The sequence below is a fragment of the Pogonomyrmex barbatus genome, unplaced genomic scaffold (assembly GCF_055798465.1).
Source record: "Pogonomyrmex barbatus isolate J1 unplaced genomic scaffold, ASM5579846v1 scaffold1, whole genome shotgun sequence".
In the NCBI taxonomy this organism is placed as follows: domain Eukaryota; kingdom Metazoa; phylum Arthropoda; class Insecta; order Hymenoptera; family Formicidae; genus Pogonomyrmex; species Pogonomyrmex barbatus.
Genome location: NW_028297098.1, coordinates 14,544,195 through 14,572,069, shown reverse-complemented (window position 1 = coordinate 14,572,069; position 27,875 = coordinate 14,544,195). Strand labels below are relative to the sequence as shown.

The 27,875-nt window shown below is 38.1% G+C and overlaps 3 protein-coding genes across 7 annotated transcripts; all 3 read right to left on the bottom strand.

Annotated features, from left to right (window-relative positions):
* Positions 1–223: 223 nt before the first annotated feature.
* stv (BAG domain-containing protein starvin) lies at positions 224–16,089 on the bottom strand. 2 transcript variants are annotated; one of them, XM_011637675.3, is made up of 3 exons: positions 15,725–16,089; positions 3,478–4,983; positions 224–3,239 (listed from the first exon to the last, which is right to left on the bottom strand). In XM_011637675.3, the coding sequence occupies exons 1-3, from the start codon at positions 15,902–15,904 to the stop codon at positions 2,763–2,765; spliced, it is 2,163 nt and encodes a 720-aa protein (XP_011635977.2). In that variant the 5' UTR covers positions 15,905–16,089; the 3' UTR covers positions 224–2,762. The 2 variants fall into 2 exon arrangements, with proteins under 2 accessions (XP_011635977.2, XP_011635978.2); XM_011637676.3 differs by lacking the exon at positions 15,725–16,089 and adding an exon at positions 9,190–9,946.
* Positions 16,090–16,689: 600 nt separating this feature from the next.
* LOC105426448 (integrator complex assembly factor Brat1) lies at positions 16,690–21,777 on the bottom strand. Its single transcript, XM_011637679.2, has 11 exons — positions 21,613–21,777; positions 21,238–21,497; positions 20,857–21,162; positions 19,983–20,626; positions 19,684–19,896; positions 19,269–19,601; positions 18,943–19,141; positions 18,628–18,800; positions 18,454–18,551; positions 18,098–18,359; positions 16,690–17,967 (listed from the first exon to the last, which is right to left on the bottom strand). Exons 2-11 carry the CDS (start codon positions 21,371–21,373, stop codon positions 17,446–17,448), a joined length of 2,886 nt encoding a protein of 961 aa, XP_011635981.2. The 5' UTR covers positions 21,374–21,497; positions 21,613–21,777; the 3' UTR covers positions 16,690–17,445.
* A 252-nt stretch (positions 21,778–22,029) lies between these two features.
* LOC105426449 (coiled-coil domain-containing protein 6) lies at positions 22,030–26,894 on the bottom strand. Of its 4 annotated transcripts, none has more exons than XM_011637680.3 (6): positions 26,323–26,894; positions 25,575–26,115; positions 25,351–25,486; positions 25,075–25,217; positions 24,805–24,914; positions 22,030–24,546 (listed from the first exon to the last, which is right to left on the bottom strand). In XM_011637680.3, exons 1-6 carry the CDS (start codon positions 26,542–26,544, stop codon positions 24,379–24,381), a joined length of 1,320 nt encoding a protein of 439 aa, XP_011635982.2. In that variant the 5' UTR covers positions 26,545–26,894; the 3' UTR covers positions 22,030–24,378. The 4 variants fall into 4 exon arrangements, with proteins under 4 accessions (XP_011635982.2, XP_011635984.2, XP_011635983.2 ...); XM_011637682.3 differs by having other exon boundaries at positions 24,805–24,899; positions 26,323–26,892; XM_011637681.3 differs by having other exon boundaries at positions 25,075–25,202; positions 26,323–26,889.
* Between the last annotated feature and the right edge of the window lie 981 nt (positions 26,895–27,875).

Genomic DNA, 27,875 nt, shown 5'->3' with positions numbered 1-27,875 from the left:
TGCAGAAATTCAAGAATAAGGGCAAAAGATAAAAGATAAAATATTCAGGAATATTCAGGATATATATATTTGTTAAAACAAATATATTGCCGATTTGATTGCAATTGTAATTATAATATATTATGCAAGAATTTTCATTTTTCAATGAATAATTCAAACTTGCTTATTCAGAAACAATTGCGGTACTCTAATATTACTTTTGGCCTGAGGAAAAAGAATGAAATTGTAAGACAGAACAGACTTTGTATTTTCACTGATCAATCTCATAAAATAATCACACATTTTCGTCGTATATGTATACATATTTTTTACCAAGCATACTTCCTTCTCTCTTTCACTCACTCTCTTTTATTTCTCACATTTTTCGTATCAGAAAAAATACAAAATTTTCGGCTGGAAAATAACGCCGGATAGATACGTGAACGAAACGTCGTATAGGCACAAGGGGAAAGAACAGAAAGCGAAGATAAATAAAGTATCACACTATAAATGAGGAATCAAAAAAAAAATTATGCGTTGCCCTTGTACATCTTTCAGTTTAGCGTTTTCCTTGCATCCATTTTCCTGCAATAAGGCAGGATTGTAGGATTGATTTGGGTTGTAGGATAAATTTTTTCGAAAGTCCAGGATTCTTCGAATATAACTCTTGAACGATTCGAATGGACTTTTCTCGAGCATCGCGAAAGTATCTGAAACGCTTCGAGAATTCTAAACGGACGCTAAATCTGGATCGTCGTATATAGGGTGTCCTGCACAAATCTCATATATAAATTCTTGAAAGAATGCAAAATCAATCTGCCTTTATCATTCAAATGATCTATTCTTTCGCGTACATTTTGCATACTAGAAAGAGAATACTTTTTTATAGGTTTCTTATTTCAGATTTCTGGGTTAAACTGTATGAATTAACTTCAGGCTCTTGAAGATATATATTTATTTTTTTTTAAATAATAATAGGTAATTAGTTTTTTTTTCTTCCTAAATTGGATACAACACTGCAGAATCAATTTCGCGCACAAAACACCAAGTTTTGCCACAGAATCAAGAAAAAGAAATTAACTGATTCAATGTCGAAGTAAATATAACGAAGTAAATCACAATTCTTTTCAACTTCCCGTTGATCTATATTTTATTATAGAGCAAGATCTATATTTTATTATAGAGCTCAAGATTTGAATTTTAATTTTACAATTGTTTCATGATCCCATATCCTTTTTTCGACACATGTAAATTTGTAATTCTTTAAAATCTGTAACTTCTTTTTATTAGAAAAATATCTGGTTGGGTTACAGGAACCCAATATATAATTTATACATACTATATGATCGTTTGCACAAATATGCGCGCGTTAATGTATGCAAATTAATATATGTCACGAGACACATCGAGTGAAGTTCGATCAAGTTTAGGAAGATAAGAAATGAAAGCGATGCACACACACACACACACACACACACATACATCGAATCGATATTCTCGGCATTCACGACTCTACAGTTTGTGTGTCGTATGTATGTACGCATGTGTGTATCCATATGCCTCGTATACACATTCGTGCCACTTTGTACCGGCGGGATATGCGCACGATACGAAGAGAATTATTAGCATAAACAACAAACACACTCGCGAACACGAAATTATCTCGCGGCCAGGCATACAATAAATTAGAAATATATTATCATCATCGCGTGCACACTCTACGTGACGCTACACTGAGTATATTACATACTTGTCAAACAGACCAATTTTCCTGCATATCGTGAAGAATTTGAAGAAAAATTCTGATTCGAATAACAAATTTTAAAATGTATCCTTTATATTCATTTTATAAAATAAAAATAAATAAATTTCCTCTAAGATTACTTCACTTACGTAAAAATTTCCCCGGATCCAAGTTGCTTTTAAATGAATATCGGTATAAATTGGTCTGGTCAACAGATGAGTATACAGGGAAACTACGTCTCTCCTTTTACAGGGTGTCTTCGTCGAAGCTGTGATATCCTAAACTTTAAGCCTGAGTCTTTGATTTTTTTTCTATGAGATTTCGAATCTACCCCATATAAGCTAGACGCGATCTCCGTCTATCTCCGCGATCTCGCTATTTCTCATCCATGAGTTCGCAAATAAATTAGACGAAAGATGAGGATTATACATCGTTGATAGAGAGAAAATTGTTGCATCTCTACGTAGATTCTTTCTTAGAGTTGAAAAAAATATAATGGAACATGCAGCATCAGACGTGCGGCTGATTGGAACTTCAGATCAAAGATCGTTTCTCTTTTCGACGAAGCAAACTTATAAGCGGTACCACTCCAGTTCGTTCCCGTTCATCATTATTCTATAAAAGAAGGCCTCGTCCTAAGGCAAACGACGAGTGAACTCGCGGAACCGAAGAGTTCGATTTTGTTGCTCGGCTCGAACGCGATTAGCTTGACTCTAGCTCTAGAACTCTGGAGAAAGTAAGAATTGATAGCAGTGTTTATTTAGCGCCTTTACAAGTCATCAGCCAAGTGTCACTTTGTGATGTCTACAATTCGAAATTTGGTTCTCCGAAACTTTTTCTCTTCTTCGTTATCCGGCATTTTTTCACGATTCATCAAAACTTTCTTTCTAGTCGATTTTTATAATCCACAAAACTCTCTCTCTCTCTCTCTCTCTCTCTCTCTCTCTCTCTCTCTCTCTCTCATTCGCCGACTCTCGTAGAGTCACATGCACGTTAAGATCCATATTTGACTATACGACACTTCTTCAGCGTTCCATTTTTATTTCGCGCTCTCCGTCGGTGGCGGCGGCAGCGGAATCGGTTGCTCAGAAACCGGCTGTTGTTGCTGCTCCTTTTTCTTTGTTTTCTTCGCTTTTTTCTGCAACCTCGGAGATTCCGTCGAACTGCGTTGTCCGCCTTCACTCACCTCCGTTTTCCCCGTTTTCTCCACTTGCTCTTTTGATTGCACATCCTTGTTCTCTGTCATTTCCAGCATGCCGTCTTTTTGTTCTCCATCTTTTTCCTCACTCGATTTTGATATCTTACACGTTTCGTCCATACGTCTGGTCGCTTCATCCGTCAATGACGGTGCAACGAGCCGTTTTATATTTTCTGCTGCATTTTCTGTTTTTTGTTCGATTTTCTGCGCAATGTCCGCAGTTTGTTCAGTGTTCTGTGGGCCGGCGGTAGCGACGCTTTGATTTGTGGAGTTAACAATTGTCGCCGCGCTTTCACTTTCCGAGGATACCGCTTTCGTCTACAGAGAAAAACAAAATCCTAAATTAACAAAAAATTTATCATAAATATTTTTTTTACTAAAATATTTATTATAACCATTTTTTAGTAAGATTATTTCTAAAAAAATAAAAAAACAAAGATAAAATATAATAGTTTATAAAATAAAATAAAAATTGATAGAATAAAATTTTCTGTACAATTTAACAGTAAAATTAATAAAGTGTTTTAATATTGTGCTAACAATCGCGATTTCTTACCTTTGTCGATGCTGATGGCGCTGGCGGAAGCGGTATCGGCTCATTGTTTTGTTTCTCCTGTTTCACTTCCATAGGCTCGTGAACTTGAGAGATTTCTTCTCCCTGCTGATCTTTCCCTGCGCATTCCTCCTGGACCCCTTCTCGTGCGACGGCTTGTTGTTCCTGCTGATTCGCAAGTAGTGCCTTCGTTTCTAGCAGGCTAATGGTATCCTGTATGCTTTTGATGGCATTTTTACGCGCCTGTCGCACATTCTCCCGGCCTTCAGTCTCGATGTCGTCTAGTTTAATTAATTCGCGCGTCAACATCTCGTCTAAGTAGATGTATTCCTTATCTTGCCGAGAGCCGCCAACGTAACGTCGCACTTGCTCAGCGAGATCGTCCACATCTTTTTGTATCTGGGACACTCTTTCCAGGGGATCCTTTGGCACTGAAGGCTTTGGCTTAGGCGATTCTTGCTGTTGTTGTTGTTGTTCTTCTGGTTGTGATTGTTGTTGTTGAGATTGAGTTTGTTGTTGAGGTTGTTGTTGCTGATAATGTTGCTCGTGATATTGCGGTTGTTGCTGAGGTTGCTGATGATGCTTAGGCTGTTGCTGTTGATAATAATATTGGGGTTGCTGATGTTGCTGCTGCTGAAATTGTCGTCGCATCGGCTGTTCGAAATCAGCCGGCTTGTAAAACGCATCTTGGAAGTGTGAGGGCGGCCACTGCTGCCGGCTAAAGCGTTCGTTAAAGTGCGAGGGTCTGTGGAAGTGGTGCGGTGGCGGTGACGATCTCTCGAAGTGATGGGATGATGGTGGAGACGGTTGTCGCTGCTGAAAAGCGGACGGCACATCGTCGGGTGCGAACTTTGGTATCACCGGTGTATCGCGACCCTCGACAAAGATGGGGATGTGACGGACGTTGCTAGCCGGTTTACTCGGTGATTGGGCGCGTTGCTGCTGCTGATTGTGCTGCGGTGTGATGTCTACCCGGGACACGAACCTCTGTCCTTGATCGGGTTGCGATTGCTGCTGATCTCGACCTTGTTGCTGCCAACTCTCCGGTGGCGGTGCCGACATTGAGCGCTGGCCGCGCTCGCCCTTTTCCAGGTTCGCTTCCATATCGCGACGCCGCTGCTGTTGACCTATGTCTACCGTATTGCGTAGACCGTACTGTGGTATCGCAGACGATGACGTCAGGTTGTACTCGCCACCGTCGCTGCCGCTGCCGCTGTGCGAGCTGACGGCACTCGCTCCACTCGCGGCGCTGCTACCACTCGCTTGGCTACGCACGTCCTCGTCCTGACGTTGCTGACCTTGTTGTTGCTGATCGTTGTTGTTATTGCTACCGGAATCGCGGCGCCAGCGGCGACGGTCGCGCAGCAAGGAACCGCCGAACGGCCAAGGCGGACCGCGCAGGTGCTCAGCGAACTCGGGATGTCGCGCCGCAAGGTCGTCCAAGTGCGCGCGAATGCCGTCGCCACGCGGACGTTCGAAAACGTCGGTGTCGTCGTCAAACGGGAAACCCTACGAAGACAGAAGGAAAGTCAATGCCGTGATATTTAATTATTCATGCAACGATAAATAGACGATTCCTACATCGTCATGAGACCATCGTGATAACTGTTTGATTTGGTTGTCTTTTATATATATATATATGACATATATAACAAAACAAAATTGGCGAAAGATATTGTTAAAAGATAAAAACCAATCTATGCAATATATTTTATATTGATCTATGAAAATATGAAATATTTCTTTATCAATAATTACGAACAATAAGTAAGATAAAAATATTATTACCAGGAGCCAGAACATTAGTCTCAATAGTTGGACAATATTAATAATATGTATATTTGTGATATTAGAAATTTAAAATTTTGAAATGGAAAAATAAATATTTGTTTTCAAAGTACAAACCATATAGAACGTAAATAAAATTGTATTAGTACATTTGATGTATCTATTTTGCAATAACAAATATTATCTTTAGATTTAGCTGAAAATTATATTTTATTATAAAATGTAAGTTGTAAATATAATATAACTATTTTCTTAGATAACTGTAAATGCGAGTACTAATTTTTCATATCCGTGCATTTCAATTAAGATTTTAATAAGATTTGATATTTAAAAACAATATTTTAACGAATTTTTTTAATTTTTTTTCCAGTATTAGTATTTTTATCTTGCAAAGCAATGTTCAACTGCAAAATGTTTACTCTGATGAAGATAAAAGACATTAAACATCATAATTTAGCGAAATCGCTTGTATTACACATTGGTGCATGCTAAAAGCTATAATACATAAAGTTATTCATTGATAATAAATGAAATATTTTAATAGATAATATGCCAAATGTTAATATTATCATTTTTTTACGCAGAATGCATGTTGTATATTTTAGTCAAGTTTTTTATATTACATCTTTGCATTTAGACATTATCATTTTATGTGAAATCTTTTTTTTATAATTAAATTAGTGTACACTTGTATTAAAAAAAATATATACGTAAAGTTAAAAATAAACAAATTTTAGTGCAGTCCAATGCAGCGATAAAAAACAGGCCTGTAGTATAGATAAAGGCAATGCATACCCATCGATTAGCGAATTTCGATTGTCTACGCAACTTCACAGTGGTAAAAGGCTACTATGCATGAAATTAATCAAATGCAAGCCTTTAGCATATACCTTCAGTGCGCAGAGTAGTGTAGTAGTAGGTAACCATATAATTTTCGTCGGATTTGTATTCGCCGAGCAACCAAGGACGACCTTGACCGAACTCCGATTAATTTAATCGATGCTCAGCTTATCAAACAATTCCTGTGCCATTTCATCGAGACGAATAGAACAATCAATTTTTTATTGTTTAATACATGGAAGATTAGCTTAAAGATGACGAGTCACACGGTTAGAAAATTTTGCAGTAAGCAATTCTGCCGGTTGAATTAATCGTTAATCGAGTTAGTCGGAGCTTAGTCGAAGTCACCCTAAACGGTCATAATTGCGCGTGACATTCATATGTATCGATTTTAAGCCGGCGAACGCGAGCAAGGGCGCTGAAGAGGAAATTCGCGTAATCGGGCACGAGGTGACGAATCCTCCTCCTCCTCCTTCTCCTTTTTCTCCTCTTCCTGCAGCGAATCGAGGTCGTGTCGTCGTTCCACTTAGCACGACCAACGGGCGCTACAAGAAAGCCACACACGGGACGCAATACGGGAGAAAGAAAGAGAGAACGAGCGAAAAATGACCGGTAGAAGGAACAGAGCGAGTGCGAGAACTGGGAGGACCGCTTATAATATACTCGCACCTACGTCCGATAATTGGATTTTCCTATTTTCGGCACAACGTCGCCGGCTGGCCCTGGCCAGTGCGCTGCCACCACCGCGTTGACTTTTCGCCTGTCAACTGCGAAAACGACAACGAATATTACACTCATCCTTTTTTTTTTTTTTTTTTTTTTTTTAATGATAAGTTTAGAGTCTGCCTTCAGTCTACAAATCTAGACTTTCAACGTACCAATGTAGATTAACTTTAATTCTTCTAGTTTAAATCAATCTTTATCCTTTTCTAATTCTTAGAATTAAGAAAAAAAAAAGATGAAAAATTAATTACATCGAAGTCAAAGTTAGTCTACATCGCTAGAAATGGATATTAATGCTGCATCATTCGCTATTATCATGAACGATTGGACGTCGAAGTGCCTTTGCCTATTCCTGTTCAACTTGTTTTACTGTATAAAAAAGGAATTCTTTTTATTTTCCGTTTCTGCCTTCATCCCCTCCTCCACTTCTTCAAAAGAATCTTTTATTTCCATCGGGTGATATCATACAGGGAAACGATCGCTCGGTCTCGTTTCTTTTCGATTCTCGGTCTCTGTCTTCGTTGGAGCACGCGCAAATACGCCCACGCGTGCACGCGAACCATCCGTCGCGTTCCAGAACGCGAACGCCGAGGGAAAAACGTCATTAGGACATACGAGAGCACAGCTATAGAAAGAGTCAATCGTATGAGATAATTTTCCCCCTCCTCTCCTCATTATTCTTCCTGTCCTGTCGGCATATGTTGTGATCTCGCCTAATCGTACGGTCGATATCGAGCGTAGGAAGGTATACCTGATAACGTGACCAGTGTGACGTCACACCGCGCCTTTCGACGTAACGTGGTCGTTCGTTAAGCCCGTATCAGACTATGCACCGAAGATCTGCGAATTGAGAAAACGATCACGAGTTGGAAATTAAAATCAGGACAAAATGAAATTAAAGTTATTTGATTTGTCCTATTCTCAGAAATATTTTTCTACATAAAAATATTTTTTTAGATTTAATCAATTTATCAAAATTCAAAAAAATTTATTCGTTGAAATAGTTCAATCGAATCATTGTTTGAGCTAATAAATACAATTATTTGACATTTCAAATAATAAATATTTTGACATGAAAATAAATTTTTTTGGGGAAAAAGTGGTCTCAGGTCTTTTAACTTAAACAATTTTATTATTCAAACAATTTCATCATTTCAATAAAAATATTAATTTTTATAAAGCCATTTTTTTCATCACAAATAGAAATATAAAATATAGAAAAATCTTTTTCTCTATGTGTTCTCTATGTTTATTTCCTTCTCAATATAGATTCAATTTCTCTCCTACATTGGCTTTTTTCTTAATCTCAGTTTAGTTTACCTCTTTACCTCTTTCTATTCTTTAAAATTAAAAAAAAAAAAACAGAAAGTTAAATCATTAATATAAAAATGAATTAAAATTAATCTATTGGTAAAATTGAATATCAATTTCCAATTCATCAGCCCCGATTTTTAATGCATCGTCTGATATGAGGCTTTAACAGTTATCGATCATGATAACAACGTCTTCCGAAGCTAAATAGGTTTCGTGACATCACGATTGGCTACGTTTGACGGTCATGTATCGCGATCGTTCGTGATAATTCGATGACGCATCGATAGGAACGTCGGTTCTTTAGTCGCGGTTTGGTGTTTTGTAAATCAATAACATTTCAATAACATCATCATGATATCAATTCACAAGATAAAATATTTGTGATAACTACAATGACAAAATGCAAAATTTTTCAGTAAATCAATGATATTTAGATCTTTTTATTCTCCTTCTCTTATTTCTTTTTTTTTTTTTTTTCGAATGACGCGACAAAACGCGCCGTTCGAATGCGATGCGTTCCACGCGAATGCTATTTCTGATTTCCACACGATCTCGAACGCAGATGCGCGAAGAGAGAGGACATATGTCGGCAAGGGGAGGACGTCGGAACGTATGGAAATATCTCGTGCGCGCCGTCGATTCCATTAAGGAATAGTCTGAAATAGTCTGAATCATGTCTGAAAATGCTGGAAACTAGGGGAAGAGGGCCACTAACATATGTCTCTGTATCCGTTCGCGATCAACACTCGCGAGCAGCCCTGGCGGAGTAATCGATGACGCACACGACGTTTGCATACGAAGACATCGTTGTCTTCCAAGACGTAATAGTTTACGAACGCGACGAGACTTCCCGGTGGGAAGAAGAAACCCGAATCTAACCTCTCGAGTTTCAGTTATTGAGGAACTTGCGAGTCACGAACACAATTCGGAATAAATCAACAAACGAACGAAGAACGCGAGGAGAAATCTCCCGACTCGCGAGAAAAAAAATAACGCACCAAAAAAAAAAAAAAGGAAAAAGAAAAAAAAAGAGATGGGAACGTCACTTACGGAGAAACGGTCCAGATCGCACGCTTGTCCGAAATTGTTTGCTGCATCCACGATGACAGGCGAGTCCATTTTCTGGACCCGTTCGAGCCCGCGTCTGTTTTTGGATATCTGACACGCACTCTCTCTCTCTTTCTCTCTCTCTCTCTCTCTCTCCCGTTTGTACCAGCGGTTCTAGTTCTTTCCTCCTTTCTTTCTTTCTTTCTCTTTTCCTTTTCCGGAATACCTCACACAGCACGTGTTTTTTTTAAGCAGCTTTCGAAAAAGTTGGGAAAAGAGGTGGAACGAGATCTTTCTCGAAATTTGCACTATACCTCTCGCGTTCTCTCTCTCTTTCTCTCTTTCTCTCGCTCGCTCGCTCTCACACGCCGTCGATATATATATGTGTCTATATATATATATATATATATCTTTCTTTCTCTCTCACTCTACTCGCTCACTCGCAATAGCAGACACTCACACGTCGTACTGCTCTCTTTCTCTCTCTCTCTCTCTCTTTCTCGGCTTTTCCTCGTCTTCTCCTCGCGCTTCCTCTGCCTCCGCCGCGATTACATAAACGACGGCTGCTGTACACTCTGATGCGTCTCTCACTTGCCTCACCGATTGTACTTTTTCAAGGTTGCTTTCCGAGTCGTACAAAAGAGAGGAAAAAAACGTGAGCACGTGCGTTTCACTGTGATCACACGCGTAACCCACCACTGACGCAATTAAAAGCGAGACTGACAGCGCGCAGGCTGCGGTAGACGATTTAAGTTCGCGCAGTGTAGGCCGTGATCACGTGACCACTGACGACGATGATAGGCGGAGGCGGCCGAACAACCGCGAGAACTCGCTAGAAGCTTCTCGCGCTTAACCTCTCGAACGAGAAACACGGAAGCATTTGTATTACATCATATTGCATATATCATTCCGTTTGATTTTAAAACGTTAAAGGAGAAATAGTGTTTCTTTCTTTGTCTCTACTAATCAATAGAGTTTCTATAAATCTTGGAAAAAAATTCTCTAATAGAAAAAAAAGTATCTCGAACTTTCTAGATATTTTTATCCCAAAATTTCAGATAAAATTAGAGAATTCATAAATATAACTTTGAAATAATTTTTTGAATTCTTTAATAAACTTTTTAATGTTTAATGTTTAATGTTTTACAAAGAATATTTAAGATATTAAACACTTAGTTTAGTTGCTCTGGAAACAAAGGATTTTTTTTTTAAATTTGTTTAAAAAATAACGTGTAAATGTACACGATATATTATATATCATATTAATCACTAATTTGAACAATTGGCAAATCGTCAATAGTTTAACTTGTAAAAGAAAAATTATAAAAAACTTAAACTTAAAACCAAATTTTAAAAATTTTCTTGAGTTTTCTAATAAAATATAAAATTTTCTGATCAGAAATGAAAAAAAAATTTCCTAAGAATTTTAGAAGTCCAAAGACACGTCCTGTATTAATAAAAAAAGCTTCGAACTTAAAAATAGAAATAAAAGAAAAAGAAATTACGAGATGAATCCCGAAGAATCCGTTCGTTTCCAGTAGCCCTTCGCTCTTTCCCGAAGCGTCTACGTGTCGTGTTCCAAGTACAGAAAGTGTAAAAAGGCGTAGACTGATAGATAAGGACAAACACGAGCGCGCTTTGTACAAGCGGGAAAGAGAGAAAGAGTAAGAGAGAGAAATATATGACCTATATTTTTAGACACGAGCGAAAGGACTCCGCGCCGAATTATACGGCTGAACGATCATGAGAAGTGTAACGAAAAGGGAGCCTGAGCGCAGGTTCGTGATATATCGCGCGTTCTCTCAAGTGCATTCCGGAAAGAAACGGACGTCCGATTAGGAAAGAAAACAGACGGAAAGAAATAGCGGTGAGTGAATCGCGCAGTTATGCACGGTGGGATGCAACGCGTTCGGCGAAGATTATTGGTCGTCACGACCGCGCATTTCGCCTCGCAACCCTAAATGGTACTTGTATGTTTGTACACGTGGCATGAATCGCGTTTGCGAACGCGGGATGACATAACAGACGTAATAATGTAACGATAAACGCACGCCTTTTGTATGAGCGCCTCCTCCCCCCTCGGACGGATGGATCGCGCGTGTCTCGATCGTTCGTGGGATCATCGATAATGACGATCGATGATCTACGGTGATCGATAGCAATGCCAGGAGCACAGGAGACGCGAAGAGGTCGCCGCGAATCCGACACGAGCTGGCGAAAGGCTCATTCATCCGGCGGTGGAGCAAGAGGGAGGAGAGAGAGAGGGGGGCGATACGGAGAGGGGAGAAGAGAGGCGCGCACGCGCACCCACGGCGGCACGCAGCATGAAATTCGCTTAATCGCTTAATGAGCGAATCCAACGGCACCAATGAAGATTACCTCAAATTGCGAAGCTATAACTTCGCTTTCAAAAGTGAATTATTCGCTACGGAGAGAAAGTTTCTTGGTTCTTCTCTCCTTCCTTCCCCTTTGTCCCCTCCCTCTTTCTCTCATTCGATTTACGAAGATAAAAGCAAGACTGCAGTAGCGAACGATGAACATCCCGAGTCGCGAGACTGAAGAAGAATCGCGCACTTTTTGTGTTACGCAATTTCACGTTGTGCAACCATGTGGCGATGTTTAATACGTTAAATGTATAAATAACGCTAACGTGTGTACAATATCACTGCCAACATGCGGCTATGCGTGGATCCGAATCATGACTATCGCGCACTTCGTCACAGGTCACGAGATCACAAAAATCATATTGAAGAACGAATTACGAAAATTCGACTCGAATCGAATCGAGGTTCATTCGAATTCGATTCTCTCTTAAATATCAACTATTGGAAAATTTTGAGTCGAAAACATTCCAATACGGATCACATGTATTGGCAATCTTATAAAATTATATTTTGCTATGTTTGCGCCGAATTCAAATTTGTAATAATTATTTGATTAAAAATTATATATTTCGATTTTTCGGTCCGATTTAACTCGAATTGATTCGGCTCAAATAAAATTTTATTGATTCGAATTCGCAAAAAAACTAAAATTCAATTTGATTCGATTCATACATCTCTAAATCATGCAACTCTTTCAGATCCAAATTCTTCGAAAGAAAAAAAATTAGAAGGAAGTTATGTATAAAAGATAAATATTTTTATATATTATTTTACGAAGAAATTAATCTTTCAATCTTTGCTACTGTTCTTTTATATTTTTTTTCCCATTGTACTAGCTACTAACGCTATAATATAAAATATCGAGTGTTTTTCTACCTGAAGTATCTTTGCCGTTTTTAAATACATGCAAGTGTTCGACGATGTTCTTATCTCTCGCTTTGCAATTTTTCCGTGTATTTTCAAGAAAGAGAAGGAATCTCGAATAAGTATGTTAAATGGTTCACCGTGTATAAGTGTTTTTCTTTCTTGCTAAGGAATAAAGGACAACTTAAAGGGGAGATGACGAAAAGAGTCGGCCGGGAAACTCGCATCCGACAGCGCAGACAATTCGCTTTACGTAATAAGGCTTTTCTCTTCTGTATCTATTGGACCACCTATACATAACCAAATCACCTGTTCCGTATTGTCAACGCGCCAATTAGCATACTTTGCGTGCGGAGCATAGCGGCGCAGCATTATCGTATTTCCCGGAACATTATCGATTGTCCAATAGTTGACCGTTTTCGATCGAGTAGCCATTCTTCATTCGCGAATTTCTCTTTCACGATCAATTTGATAACTCAAAGAATACGAATCTCACTCTCCAATTTCAATTTCAATGCTAAAATATTCGAAAATTTGGCCAGATACAGATCTGAAAATAATTTTGGACCATTAAAATAATTATGAAAGACGCTTAAATATAATAAACTACAAAATTTTTTATATTCTAGCAATCGATTTAAACATCTTGTAATAATTATTTTGATGACCTAACAAAATTATTTTCTATTTATATCTGGTTAAAATTTTTAGATACATCAGCAAAATTGTTCTTTCCGTGTACATATGTGTGGATTTTCATAGTTTGTAAATACAAAATCTAAAAATCAAACATCCGACATCCACAAAAATTCCTATCGAAAGCATCTTTCGTCATTAAAGAATTCTCAAGTTACGACACAGATACATATACACACGTTCATGCATAGAAGGGTCGGAAATGCGCCCCTTTCCGGATAAACCGAGATCGATAGGGATGGCCAACCCTCGATATGAGCCATTGAAACTCGTTTCGAAAGGGTCTGATACGACAGCTACTTCGTTTCTCAGACTTATTCAGGGACGACGATAAGCAATAAAAGGCCCTTTCGGCTCGCATATTAAAGTTAAAGGGTGTTCAGAAAGTATCTACAACCGAGATGTTTATTTCTAATTGCGAGATGTTTGGGCTCTGTGATAAACAATCGAGAAATTTCTTTTCTTTCCTACATTAATAAAGAAAAATCGAACAAATGTCTGACGATAATAAATACGCGTGATCTTTTTAGAAATGACTAATGATTAATGATAAAAATGATTTCAATCGAAGGATTAAAGCTGAAGAATGTCTTACATATAAGTGATTATTATTTATCCCCCTCTTTCCCTTTCTTTCTCCTATCAATATAAAATTCTTGGCATGATATCAAATTGAAGAAATTTGTTCTCTCTCTCTCTCTCTCTCTCTCTCTCTCTCTCTCTCTCTCTCTCTCTTGCTCAGCTTCTATTGATAATGATAAACTTTCACAATAAAAAGATCTTCTGATTAGGTGATCTTTTTAGAAATGACGACTAGCGATGGAAATACCTTTGAGTGGCGAGATATCGCATTTGTCAATAATCTTCGATCATAATCTTCGATCGATATATCAATATTTACCTGCGTTAAGGACATATTCATTCGATGAAAAAGGTTTTCCGAGGGAGACGATCGCTTCGTTTTTATGTATTTTATGCCCAATTACGTTTTACATACGGATCTGAAAATAACGCGGCGACGAGAATAAGTCGGCAAACTGGCGAAAAAGTCTAGATGTATTATGGCGGAATCTTTGCCATCGAAACGATCGTCGTGTCGAGGAAGAGAATTGGGACGGCGCTATAAATATAAAGAAATTCGGCGCAGCATGGTCGACTTGATCCGATTCGATCGTCGCGATTTAAATTTCGCGCGTGAAAACGCGACACTGAAAACGTAAATGACACATCTATTAATATTTCCGGTCACTTTTATATTATGCTAAAGCTTGAACGATCGATGCTTCCCTCGGTTGACCTCGGTTTTCAATACAAGAATAGCTTCGCTCATGATTTTTGCTTTCTCTCGTACACTTTGTTTTCATCTTCCCTTGTATTAGATATAAAAATGCGTTAGGCTAATATTTCATTCGTCGTTAGACAAAACTTTGGAGTATATGTTGATTAGTTACAATTTATTCTTTATAGCCTAACCAACATACAATTTGTACTTAAAACGAAATATTTGAACGATATTGAGTGAGAAAGAGGAAAGAAAATTTTAATCCAATGTAGCGATAGAGAATTTTTGGAGACTTGAAAATTTTCAAGTTGTTCACATGTTGGAATATTTGATGATAGGTGGTGCGGAAGTAATGGATTTAGCTTACGATTGTATCAATAATATTTTAACTTTAAGCGAGATTTAAGCTTTTTATTCACGATGCTGTAAAAATCGATCCGAAAATCGATCTCGGAGAAAAACCGACCGATCGTATTGGTTACTTCGGCCCACTAATCGATATGATTGGTCAATTTTTCCTCCGTCTGAAATCTCAGATCAATTTTTAGCATCGAGGATATAAGGCTTTAAAACTTTAAATTTATTGTCCCAAAACAAAAACAAAAAATCTAGCGCAAAATCTACTTTACACTAATTTTTGTAAAATAAGCGTAAATTAAAACAATTAAGTATCACTTTTACTTTGGTACAACAAATTTAAGTTTTAAGTTTTGGCTTAAAGCCAGAATAACCAATATTGATGTAAGCGGACTTTAAACAACGAAAAGATTCGCCTCTTTTCAAATCGATCGATCCATCAGGATGCAAGAAGAAAAATAAGACCTCAGGCGCAATGAACGAAGAATAAGAATAAGAAATTAAATATAAAGAATCAGAAAAAGAACATTTTTTACTAATAAAAAAACAGCTCTCTCTCTCTCTCTCTCTCTCTCTCTCTCTCTCTCTCTCTCTTTAACATCTCTTGATGAAGCACGGATTCCATCGAAATTTAACTCTCTATTCCCAACTCTTCTATTTCTCACTGCTTTCATTGTACCTGGACCGTAAAGGTCGATGAGGAAGCGCGCCACGGCACTCGCAGGCAACCGCGGACGCGGTCGAGAATTCCAAACACGCGAGGGTAGGAAGGCCGCGAAGGCGACGCCGAGTGAACGATCATCGAGTACTCACTCTCATATTGCCAATACGACTAGATTTTCCCTTTGAAATTCAGTACTTGACGTTCGATAATCGTAGTACTGCGTTGGTCGACGATCGGAAATCCAACGGAAATCCGAAGAAGAGAAAAAAAAAAGAAAGAGGGTTTACTCACTCTCGAGAAATGCGAAAAGGGCCGATCGCCGAAGGAGTCGCCCCGGGTGGGTCTGCCCTCGGATTCGAAGAACGCGTCCCTCGCGTTGTCCTCGTTGAATCGTTGCTTCATCTCGCGCAGCAGCTCGTCGCCGGACATGCCGCGCAGCTGGTCCGCGAATCTCGGCGAGTAAAACGACATCGTCGGACCGGGTTGCGTCGGGGCGGTGTGACGCAACGCACCTTCCCGTCAGCCTCGCGACGATGTACAATGTACGAATTCGGTTACACGAGACTGCTCTTTAACTAGAGTTTCCGATCTTCCGTAAGACCGATATCCCCTACTCAAGCATACATCCGCGCGAAGGTTCGCGCGTCACTGACGCACGCTGCGCCAAAGACGGCATTTGAAAGGGCGAGCGCGCACGCGCAAGCGCGCTCGCGTCACGCACTGTTCGCGCGCATGGGTTTTAAAAAAAGGGCTGTATATACCGAGATGTATACAAAATTACTGATCATGCGGAAGAATTGACTAATTGTTGCACATATACAATCGCGTTTTTTTAGATAGGATATTAGTCAATTCTTTTGCGTCAGTACATTTGTTTAGAGTTCAGGGGAAAATTCTGAATTCTGAGATTAGTTGTAGAATCATCTTTTCTCAAGATTGAGATTTGTTTGTTTTCAATTCTATCGTGTCAAGGCTACAAAATATTTGGGATAGAAAAATATTATTCTAATATGATAAAAGTAATACGAAGAAATTTAAAACAATTTGACAAGTGTCTTGCTATCGAATCTTCGGAGAATAAACATACAAAAAATAAAAACAATCTGTATGTAATATTTTGTCCAAGTAAACATGTATATCTAATAAAATAAAAAAAGTGAAGAAAAAATTTTTTCTTGTCTATGCATGTTTATGTATGTTATATAAATTTTCTTTAATTTTCTATTTTATTGTTTATATTAACAATATATAAAATATTAATGTTATTAAGTATATTTCATTACAGGTAAAAGAATATTACACGAATAAACATTACACAGCCTCTTGCTATGTCTCAAAGGAGAAAAAAAGAAAAATATACATGTATATATATCACTAGAATAAAAGAGCAGATTAAAAATACATAAGAAAATAAAATACATAAGAAAAATTCAAGTGCAGCAGAATATTTGATTCGTAGTTCTCGATGTTCTCATAGTTAAAGGATTCTTTTACAAAAATATTTTTCACGCTTCATTTTAACCATTTCAGAGGAACATATTGAAATATATACATCAACCCGCATTCAATATGTAACATTTAACAATTACTCATTTAACATGTGTTTTGATACAAAGAAGAAATATACATATGTTACTTAACACACTATCGATCGATAACATTTTTCACAAATTAGTCAGCAAAAGGGTGCAGTCTACTTGGTATTAGAAATATATCGAAGCATTTTTTGATTGATCAATTAATAAATTTCTTTGATTAATCCAAACGCTTCGAAGCATTTGTAAGCTAAATAGACCGTAGTCTAAATCAAATATGAGAAATAATTTTAACAATAAATTAACATTTGTGCATTTAAGTATTAAAAGTCTTTTTTATGATAAATTTCTACTAATTAATTGTTTAGTGTTACTAATTAATTTATCTACTAATTAATTTTCATCACAAAATCTAATTTTACGCCACTGGCTTTTAATGTGTTAAGACACATGTATAAAACGACATTGTTACAATATTCAGTAGCAATCCATTGAATTGACATCATTTTTCTTGTACATTGTCAGTATATCATCTAATATTGATTCAAAGCTGCTGGTATACGTCTTTAACCAGCGATTCTTCTCCTCGATGTAAGCATTGATGTCACAGTTGAAAATTGCGTGGAGAAAACTTTGGCGTGTCACAGACGAGATGTAACGGAGTGTCTTCTTCTCCTCCTTCTCTTCCTCTTCCATCGTCATCTCGGTATCCATGTTCATCGAATTCTTATAGATAGTCGCGAGCAAATTGGCATCGTTTGCGTCCACGATCTCTTCGATAATATGTGAAGCATTTCGCGTTTTCTCATCGCAGATAAATGATGAAACGGGTAATGTTTCTTTAATATATACAGTATCCATCGTTGAATTGTTTTCTACTGCCGAAGGTGGTTCGTCCAGCTTATATTTGAGTAGGCAGGATTTTAGCTTGCCAATTATCGCGGCGGACGCTTTGCATACCTCAAAGTCGCTATCATCTTTCAAAGTGACCAAAAGTACCTAAAAATTTAAAAAAATCAATATATATACTTATTATTTGCAAAACAATTACACTTAAATGTTTATTTACAATTTCTTCAAGTCTTCATAAATCACACAATAGTATATTAAAGTTTGAATATTTACTTACACCTAAGCAATTTTGCCTCGCCAGTTCATCTAACGCTTTGTTGAGCCTCCGTTTAATTTCGGTTTCGTTCAATGCCATGATTTTTCTATGCTCTTTAGAAAACGTCACATTTGGAAAGCAATCGTCGAGCATTCCCTGGTCCGTCAAGTGTGACTTGACGAAATGATCCCAGAAGGATAACGCGTTCGTCTTTACCTCCCAATGTAGATCGAATACGGCTGCCACGCACATCGCTCGCAACATCGAATCGATGATCTCCTTTCTGTAAATTAATTGATATTGATGTCAATATACATATATATATATATATATATATATATAAAGTATTAATTCAGTGATTAAAAAATTATACATACGACCACTTTTGATGAACGTATAACTCCTTGATTAGATTCACAGCTTCTCTCCTGACTATTGCTTCACTCTCATTCTCGAGTAGATAAATCGCAGTTTCCTGTAAAAATCGATCAATATAACTCGTTTTCTTAAATCATCCAGAAGGAAAATAAAAAAGAAGTAAATGTATCTACAGTTAAATCCACTTGCGACAGTTGCTGTTTCCATAATTTATTGATGCGAACTGTAGTTGCAATGAATGTTAACGCTGATGCTCGTACGTAACTCTCGCCGTCTGTTTTAATGATCTCGACCGCTACTTTCAATAACTGATTGTTCAAAAGGAAATCTTGGAACGCTGGATATTCTATAAGAAGATCATATACGTATTTTTTATATAATTATTATGTATTAACTATATACGTTATTCTAATTATATTAGAGACGCAAATTATTGTGGAGTTGCAAATATTATATATGTACTAATTTCAACATTCTGATTTGCTTACTGTCTTCAGAAATCGTTGCAATAGTGTTGAGAACTTCAAGAACGCTGTCTCTCACCTCCCAGTTGGGGTCATGTAATCTTTTGTAGAATGTTGGCCCAATCTCGTTCATATTGCTGTCAGAATCCACAAGTAATGCCAAATTAGGTGGCATAAAGTTGTGGATAGCGAGCTTGCACAATTTCAACGCCTTCACACAAATCTACATAACAATTAAATATTTTGTGAAAATCATCTTCTATTATTAGTTCCTTTTCTAACGATTACAATTAAATTTTTCATAACAATAAATTAATGCACTGTTCTGATATCTGTAATTGATCTTTTACCAATGGCAATATTCCGGAATGATTGAGAATCTCTTGCGCGAGAGATAGTACGCATATCGTTTCCACGCATTCCTGCCATTTTAGTTTGAATTTCTCCGTCATGATGGCCAAGCCATCGAGCAACGATGCCAATAGAATAGGATAGTCGACTATAGGATCGCCATCCAATATTGATTTATATAGGAACTTTCGCGGATGTTCCGAAGGTGAAGTGCTGTTTACATCTGATGGCACGTAATTCCTTCTCTCGCGCGTTCCACATCCGCCCCACATATCTGGCATGTAACTCTTCAAGACGTGGCACAAAGCTTGAAAGGTGATCACAGCTACATCCTGAAGGAAGAGCATAGTTATAATTATAAAAAATTAATTATGATAAATTAATAAAAATATAACTTAATAAATCTCTACTCACTCTGTCCATTATGTCAGATATCTCAAGAAGCAAATCGATAGAAGTTTTACAAATCCGTTCTATCGGAAGATCTCCTTTTCGAATAATGTCTCTCATATTATAAGCTAATCTTTGTACGGTAGTACATGTAACATCGAAAATTTTATTAACGAACATATCGAATAGGTCGTGATTCATATGATTCTTTTTTATACACACGCACAATGGTAGTATCTATAAACAAAATCAGTTTACTCCTATATACTATTATTATCTAATTATAATTTATTGAATGCACGCATTACGAGAGACTAATTTACCATTAGGGCAATAGCTTGATGTTCCAACTTGTGTTGTTCCGGCAGACTGAATTCCCGCAGCGCACGCAACTTTTTCCAATACACCATAGCAAACTTGTTGTCTTTCACCAACTCTATAATGTACTTCTTCGATAACAACATCATCGAAATGTAACACAAACCATAACAGAACTTGTGCCATCTATCGAGATCGAGCATTGTGGTATCCTCCTTGATTCCTTGCTTCAATTTCAAGAACAGCGATAATAACAGTAATTTGTGCACATGTTGGAAAAATCTAGTGCTAATGCAGGCCTCAAACAGCGCTTTCACCCGCATCTCGAGATCCACAAGTTTTTCGATTAGTTCGGGGATGCTGTTATCCAGACTCGCAAAAAGCGTATTCTCCAGGATGCTGGTCAGTAAGTCCAACGTGGAACATAACAGTTTATTTTGCTCTAGATAATTCTCCTCCAGAGCCTGATGCATCTGTACATCTAGAATATTATTCATCAGAGGTGCAGCGACTGCTAAAATGATCTCTTTGCATGTCTCAATGTTCCTCTGTTCGTGCAATAGCAAGGTCCATAGGAATCTTTGGCTCTCTCTGGTAACATACATCGTTTGATTCCAATGTGCGTATTTTACGACATCTTTCCATACACCTGTTGCATTTAAATAGAACGAGAGTAGTAATTTAGAAATAGTAATATTTGTATTGTCAATATTAATATTTCAATATTCATCAAAATTATTTTGACCATTCATAATTTGTAATTTATAAATACAATACGTACAATGTACGTATAAACAAAATATAATTTTTCTTTGCTTCTCAGTATAATTATATATAAACATTAAGCTGTAATTGATATCAGTTTTGTTGAATACTCACCAGATTGTATTACCCATTGCCTGCCACTTCGATGAACACTCAAATCTGACAACATAGTCGTATATGCCATTTTAATGGACGCCGATAGATCATCTCTATGCAATTGCAGAATTTTATAAAGTCGGTTGTATACATCCTGACATTGCCAGTAGTGATAACGTAATTCATGTCGTGAAATAATCCCGACTAGCTTCAGTGTAAATGTCATCACAGGCTGCGACGCTTTCTGTCCAGACTCCCATATCGCCAAAGCTTTTGGTATCCACTTCTGAAAAACTTCACAGTATTCGTAGTCGACTGTGGTACCTGAAAAATTCAGAAAGTACAGTACGCTCATATTTATCAAAGTAATGACAAAAACATTGAATGTTGTTTCCTTACATTCTTTTGTATTTTCTGCAATATGGCTGAGCAAGTGATCTAAATAAGTTGTCGAGACAACATTGTAATCTGGCAATAAAAACAGGTCTAGGACTTCCAACAGTAACTCCTCTTTCTTCTTTCTGTATGAATTCATTGCGCTACAATATTATATCTACTGACTGACAATCTGCTTCACAGGCCTTAGTTCGAGCCTGTGCGAACGAGTAACGAGAAATTAATGACGTCGAAGCAATAAAACAATCTATATTATTTATATTCTGGAAAAAAACGATCTAAAATTAAAACTTGTTGATTAGACAAAAAAATTTGCGGGAGACTGATAAGCCTCCATTTTGATAGAATCAAGAAAAATCTGTGAAATATACTACTCACGAAATATTCCGATCCGATATCAAGCATCCTCGGCGCTTTAAAGGACGTAACGATTGATGAGGGACATTTTTTGACACATTGTGAAACGGTCCGATCTTTAGCACGTGCATCAATGAGACATGAATCCAAAAATAGGTTCGCTTCCACGCTAATCACCGAGATATTGCCGATAATGCAGATTTCCCCTCCTACCCCGCCCATATATATATATACTCCAACCCGCTATGGTTATCAATCGGGATGAAAACCCTTGTTCGCGATACGTCAGAATGTCTCTGTATTACCGACGACATCGCGAAGATAATCGAGTGCCGCGAATTTGTAATCACGCTTATAAATATCGATCGCGTACATAATTACATAATTGGTATCGCGGAATTCAAGGCGTGTGTCTCACGCAAAAGGGCAGGCAATGTGTAATAGCAAAAACGTGACTGTATTTCATAAAAGCTTGAGTAAAATACATGCTATGCAGCTGTGAAGCATACCTATTACTGCGTAATTACAATTATAGATAAGAATCTTTTATGTTATAATAAAATTCTATACCATACACGATCATTTATGCATATATACCAAACAATGTACATATATGTATATACATATATATATATATGTATGTACGTATATACACCGTTCGATACAACATAATAAACAACGCTTTGACCTGATCCTCGTGTAACGTTTATGTATAATCTGTTTCATAAACAAGAATTCTTAAGATTTGTAACGTTAGTCACCTTGTATTACGAGGAAAAAACTGAGCGAGGAAATCACTCGCGTAGATGTAGATTCGAATAAGTCTTATATAAGCGACGATCGATCTCGTACGTTTTTCTTGCAATTTCTCCGCTTTTCACATCGTTTATAGTTCACGGTAACCGGCGTACGGGGAGAGGCATCACGAAGATGCCCTCCAGAAACAATAAGAAAAAAGAACAAATAAATGAAAAAATGGACAATCATTCGATATCGAACTCTATAGTATCTCTCAAAATACCAGAGATTCAAGACTTTCAGATTCCGCATCTTAAATGAGGCTCTCTCCAAAATCGAGATATCAAAGCTTAAAAAAAAAACAAAGATTTAAACGCTTCTAAACTTTACTAGAACTTTACAACTAGAAGTATTAAAGAAATAAGATTTTAAGCTTCTGATATTCAAGAAGTTCGATTTCCCGAATGTTCCTAAAACAATGATTTCAAAGTCTTCGATGTAACATAACAGACAACATCTCGAACTAACGCATACATATATCGTTGGTATAAAAAACAATTTATTAGGGAGTAAACTTTTAAACGTAAGATTTGTCTCTCTCGCGCCGCGCTTAATACCACACATATTCCAAATGGCTTCCGACATATCAAAATTTTCAAATTTCAACGTTCCGAAAAATGTTCCTAAAACTAAGAAATTTTAAGATTGTAAAATACAAATTCTCGAGGCAACGTGTTTTCTACATGTTAACGAGATCCAAGATTTCAAAATCCAAAGATTCTAAGAGTAACAATTCCAAAGACGAGTTCAAGAAAAGCAAAGCTGATGACTTATAAATCTTTTAGATCTCTATAGATCTTTCTCTTTTGTTATGCATTTCTAGATTTCTTAAATTAATAAGAGTCTAAAAATATTGTGTGAACACTTACATTTTTGAGTTATTAAAAAAAATATTTACTTATGTATAATTTATGATGTGTATGTATGTACATACATACACACACATATATATATAAATATATATATGTGTGTGTGTATGTATATTTTTATGTATTATAGACATTTAGATATATTTAAGCGTTCAGAGTGTACACTCTTTTCAGATTCGCAAGTTTGTTTTACATTCTCAGATCGTTGGACTGTTGAATCCTTGGAACTTTAGGGCCTTAAATTGTCACACTGTTTCATGCTTCACAATTATTGAATTTCAAGAATTTTAGATATCAAAGTCTCCGTGACTGCTGAGATCTCTGATTCTACTTGATTGCGCATATTCTAAGATCGGACAATCCCTGCGGAGGAATTAACGGAACCTTTTCCCTCTAGAATTAATGGCTTCCGCCTCAGTACCGCGTGCGCTAAGTGATTACTCTCAGGCTCAAAGCTAAACAAAATGCATACCTGTTATATCGTGTGAACACCGCGACACTACACTCTAGTTACTTTCGTTTACGTTCTTAAACGCACAGTAAGATTACAATAATATCGCAAATATATACCGAGTAGATGTCCCTCCAGCGTTTGCATTCAACATTTATACTATGGTTATTTGGAACATGGAAGCAACATGTCGATTTTATTTTTTTTTTTTTTGTCATTTTCTTATGTAGAACATTCAAACGATATTAATTGCATAGTATGATAAGGGGCTCGGTCTGAATGGAACTTCAGGCAACATATGAGGAATTATCAAAGGGGTCGGAAAAAAGTCATCCCGCGATTGAGAAGCGAGATGCTTTCATGCGTTGTTTAATTTTATAATTCTGTCCATTCAGATCGAGATAATTAAGTCCCATATCTCTCTTTCTCTCTCTTTCTCTCATTCTCTCTCTCAATCTTATAGCCCGTGTGTTACACATTAGAGCTGAAATAGTAGTTAACAAACGGAAACATCCGACAAGAAAAAGCGCCAACGGTGGTGTTTCGATCGAAATGCGGACGATTTTCCCGCATATTTTCCAGCTAGAACGCACCGTTTAGAGAAGTGCCTTGCGCGCGACTACATAAAAGGGGTTTCTGTGGAGAGCCCTCCCCTCAACTTGGTTCAACTTATGTCTTTGCGATGTCCATCGGTGATCCTGGATGCGGAGCGGCAACGGGATTCGTAGGATTGGGAGCAATGGTCGGCGGCCCGCCAGGACTCACAATGGTGGGCGGAATCGCTGGCTTGACGAAACGATCCGAGGTACGTCTACTGGACGGCGCCACAATGTGTCCCTATTTCGTAATGCATTCATGAATAAAAGTTAGGGTATAACAATTATCCCTCTTTCAGAAAGCATAAAAAACATTTTCTCGTGATCATTAATATTATTATCAAGCAATAACAGACTACTAATTGAAAGAACGTCATCTTGTGGAAAGATTTTTAAGCACGTAACACCAAAGAAAATTACATCTAATGATCTAATTACATCGAATAATCAATTAATTTCAACATTAATATCTGAGTGACTTTCAAACATAATAATTTACCCCTGAAGGAGGCGATGAGCTCGCGAACGAAGGAGCAGTCGGCTGGCCGCAAGCGTAGCACCGGTTTGCGCTGAAGCCCTCTCTGGATGTAGAACCTAACACGTTAATACCTAATGATAAAATGTACACTCGCATGAATTCGCTAAACATGAAATATACTCGGAGAGAACGCCGACACCAGTTTTATAAATTTTACATTGATACATCGATTAGACATTCCATTTTATTTACATACGTTTTATCTATGTAGGATATCTTGTCGAAACTTACCAGGGCTCAATGGCCTTGAAGAACTAGGTGACGGATTGTAGGGCACAGGACTGGATACCGTACGGGTCCTTATGTTCCCCCCGGACATCACTATTTCATTGTAGTGCCGTTCTTCTTCCATCTCCAAGCTGCGAAAATCATGTCTGTGAGATCAGGAATGATAAATATTTTTCAACTCTAAAATTCGATAGACACGATTTGCAGTGCTGACATAATAAAAAGAATATCTTCAAAATGTTACGTGACAAGCTACGTCAATGAAACTCAATTACCGACCTAGACTCAGACTCCGAGAGGTGTCTACACAAGGCCTCGCGACGCTCCACCTCTAGTTGCAACTTTCTCTGCAGTCTCAGATTCTCCTCACGTATTTGCTTCTCTTCATTGACATATCGCTTCATTTTCTCCGTATCTGAAAACCAAAACAATAATAAACTTTGAAGGCCAAATTCAATGAATTCTTTGGCATAGATTGGAAATTAAAGTAAAATTATGCTCACGTTCTTGTTGCGAGATCAGCAGCGTGTGTTTTAATCGAGCAACCTCGCTTCTCAGAGTCTGGATGTGAGTGCTTAGGTTTGTGGCAGTGTCGCCGTTGTTGATTTCTCTAGGTGAAGTAGGATCAGAAACTGGTTGATCCAGCTTGATTTGCAGCATTCTCTTTTCAGCCTCGAGTTTATCCATTCGCTTCCACAGCTTGTTCACTAATGCCTCCTGCTCCTGTTCCAGCGTATTCTCTAACTCAACTTTCTCGCGACGCAGCTGCTCCAGATTGCTCTGTTTGGCTAGCGTCTCTGCTTCCAACTTCTCGATTTTCCTCATCAGTTTATTCACCAGGCATTCCTGCTCCTGTTCTAACGTCTGCTCGAGCCTGCATTTCTCCTGCCGCAGTTGATTTAGTTTTCGCGACAAATCATTGGTGAGACACTCTTCCTCCTGTTCATAGTGGTGAGCCAGAGTCTCCTTCTCCTTCTTCAAGGCTTGAATCTTCTTCAGCAGAGTGTTGCTTATAAACTCCTCTTCTTGCTCGGCCTTGGCTTGCTGTAAATAATACAAAGAACATAAATCTCAAATATAACAGACTCCTATTTGCTTTCGGAGCTGCTTTATTTAAAATATAAAAGCAGCCGGTGCACCCAATTCATATTCGAACAAATCTTGTTTCATAAATTGTCACCAAAACAGAATATTAACACTCGATCGTCGCTCGTGATAAAGAAACTAAAAAATAAGAAATTTGAGCCTTACAATGATGACAGATGCCTGGCGCAGGCCACGGTTCTCCTCCTGCAGGGCCTTCACCCGCAGCTTGTACGTCTCGAGCTCGACTTTGAGCACGCGGTTGTGCTGCTGCAACGACTCGATGCGCTTCTGCAGCTGCTCGCGCGTAACCGGCGACGGTGGCATCATAATCGGTCCGCCGTCGATCGAGCTGGAGTCGCTCTCGGACGCGCTATCGCGATCGGCCATGTTTCCCACGCGGGTTAACGACAACGACGGCGACGGTCACGGCAACGATGGGGACGGTAAAGAGGAATGCCGGTTATCGCCGGTCACTTCTCATCGCACGCGATCGAGGACGGGGCGGCCAGTCGCCGGCGTGGGCTCGCATGCACGTACTTCTCGCTCTCGCGTCCGCTCACTCGCCGTCGCCGGGGAGATACGCGGCAGTAGCGCGACACCGTGGCGTGATTATCGCACGGCGGACATGTGCTCTGGCACGCCGAGGGACGTACCGCAGAAACGATATCAGCTGTTTGCTCCGCACTCACTCGCCGACTGTTTTCGCGAACGCGACGACGAGTCGCGCGTCGTGATTCGCGGCCGATCACGAGGACACCTGGCGGAGGGAGCTAGACGATTTCTCCCCGAGTGGACACATGTGCACGGATCATAACATCTACGAACTACGATAGGGTTGGGTTAATTGGCCGTATTATTCAAACGCAACAATTGGTCAATTCTTCTAGATGATTTTAGGGTCATCGCACATTATTTAACTTTTCTTTCGAGGTTACATTGCCAAAATGTCTTTTCCGAGGAAAATTTTACTCAATGAGAGCTGCGTTCCGATATTCACTGCGAGCACTGAAAATCTATAATATACATGACACTAAATATTTTCAGTACTGGCAGTGAAATATTGGAATGCAGCCATAATATATAAGTAAATGTTTAGTTAGGTCCCCCACCTCCGATTTTGATAAAAATAGGCTGATTCGACGCGTTTTTACACAAAATGAAAAAATTTGTCAGAAAAAAAGCATCATTCTGTCCCGCGAACCAAGATATTAGTCGTTAAGGTTTGCGTTATTCAGGGTTAAAAAATCTGTTATATCGACGAAATGTATCGACATGGGCATGCGCTGTGACCACATGCGCGTGCGTTTCAGTCGCAATATTAAAGCGGTTTTTTAAATTTTTGTAAAATTGCATAATTATAAATTTTAAAACAGGATCTAATTGTTCGACAAGCAGAAAATCAGAAATGTTCCATGGAACACGAAAACGATTAGATAAATAAAAAATCTTGTTCGGATCATCATGCTGATATTGGTGCATCTGTTGTCGATGAAAATAAAGATGAAGAAAAAGATAAATTTATAGATGCAAATTGTGTTAGAAAGAAAACAGAATTGAAGAATTTGTTTTACACTGTCAACAGAATTTTGCATGAGTATTAATTATTAAAATGTTGATCTAAATACAATATGAAAAATATGCTAATCTGTATCGTGTGGTTAGAATAAAGGTATTTTTTTTCTTGTTTTTTTTTTTTTTTTTAAATAGAATTCCTGGTA

Excerpts from the sequence above, each read along its gene's own strand:
- LOC105426449 (XM_011637680.3), bottom strand. The coding sequence starts at position 26,544 with ATGGCCGATCGCGATAGCGCGTCCGAGAGCGACTCCAGCTCGATCGAC. Across the intron at positions 25,218-25,350 it reads CTCTCGGAGTCTGAGTCTAG|ACATGATTTTCGCAGCTTGG; the intron begins GTCGGTAATTGA and ends CTGATCTCACAG. Across the intron at positions 24,915-25,074 it reads TTCAAGGCCATTGAGCCCTG|GTATTAACGTGTTAGGTTCT; the intron begins GTAAGTTTCGAC and ends TTTTATCATTAG.
- stv (XM_011637675.3), bottom strand. The coding sequence starts at position 15,904 with ATGTCGTTTTACTCGCCGAGATTCGCGGACCAGCTGCGCGGCATGTCC. Across the intron at positions 4,984-15,724 it reads CCTTTTCGCATTTCTCGAGA|GGTTTCCCGTTTGACGACGA; the intron begins GTGAGTAAACCC and ends CTGTCTTCGTAG. Across the intron at positions 3,240-3,477 it reads CGCCATCAGCATCGACAAAG|ACGAAAGCGGTATCCTCGGA; the intron begins GTAAGAAATCGC and ends TTTTCTCTGTAG.
- LOC105426448 (XM_011637679.2), bottom strand. The coding sequence starts at position 21,373 with ATGAATTCATACAGAAAGAAGAAAGAGGAGTTACTGTTGGAAGTCCTA. Across the intron at positions 19,142-19,268 it reads ATTCCGGAATATTGCCATTG|ATTTGTGTGAAGGCGTTGAA; the intron begins GTAAAAGATCAA and ends ATTGTTATGTAG. Across the intron at positions 18,360-18,453 it reads TACGTTCATCAAAAGTGGTC|AAAGGAGATCATCGATTCGA; the intron begins GTATGTATAATT and ends ATTAATTTACAG.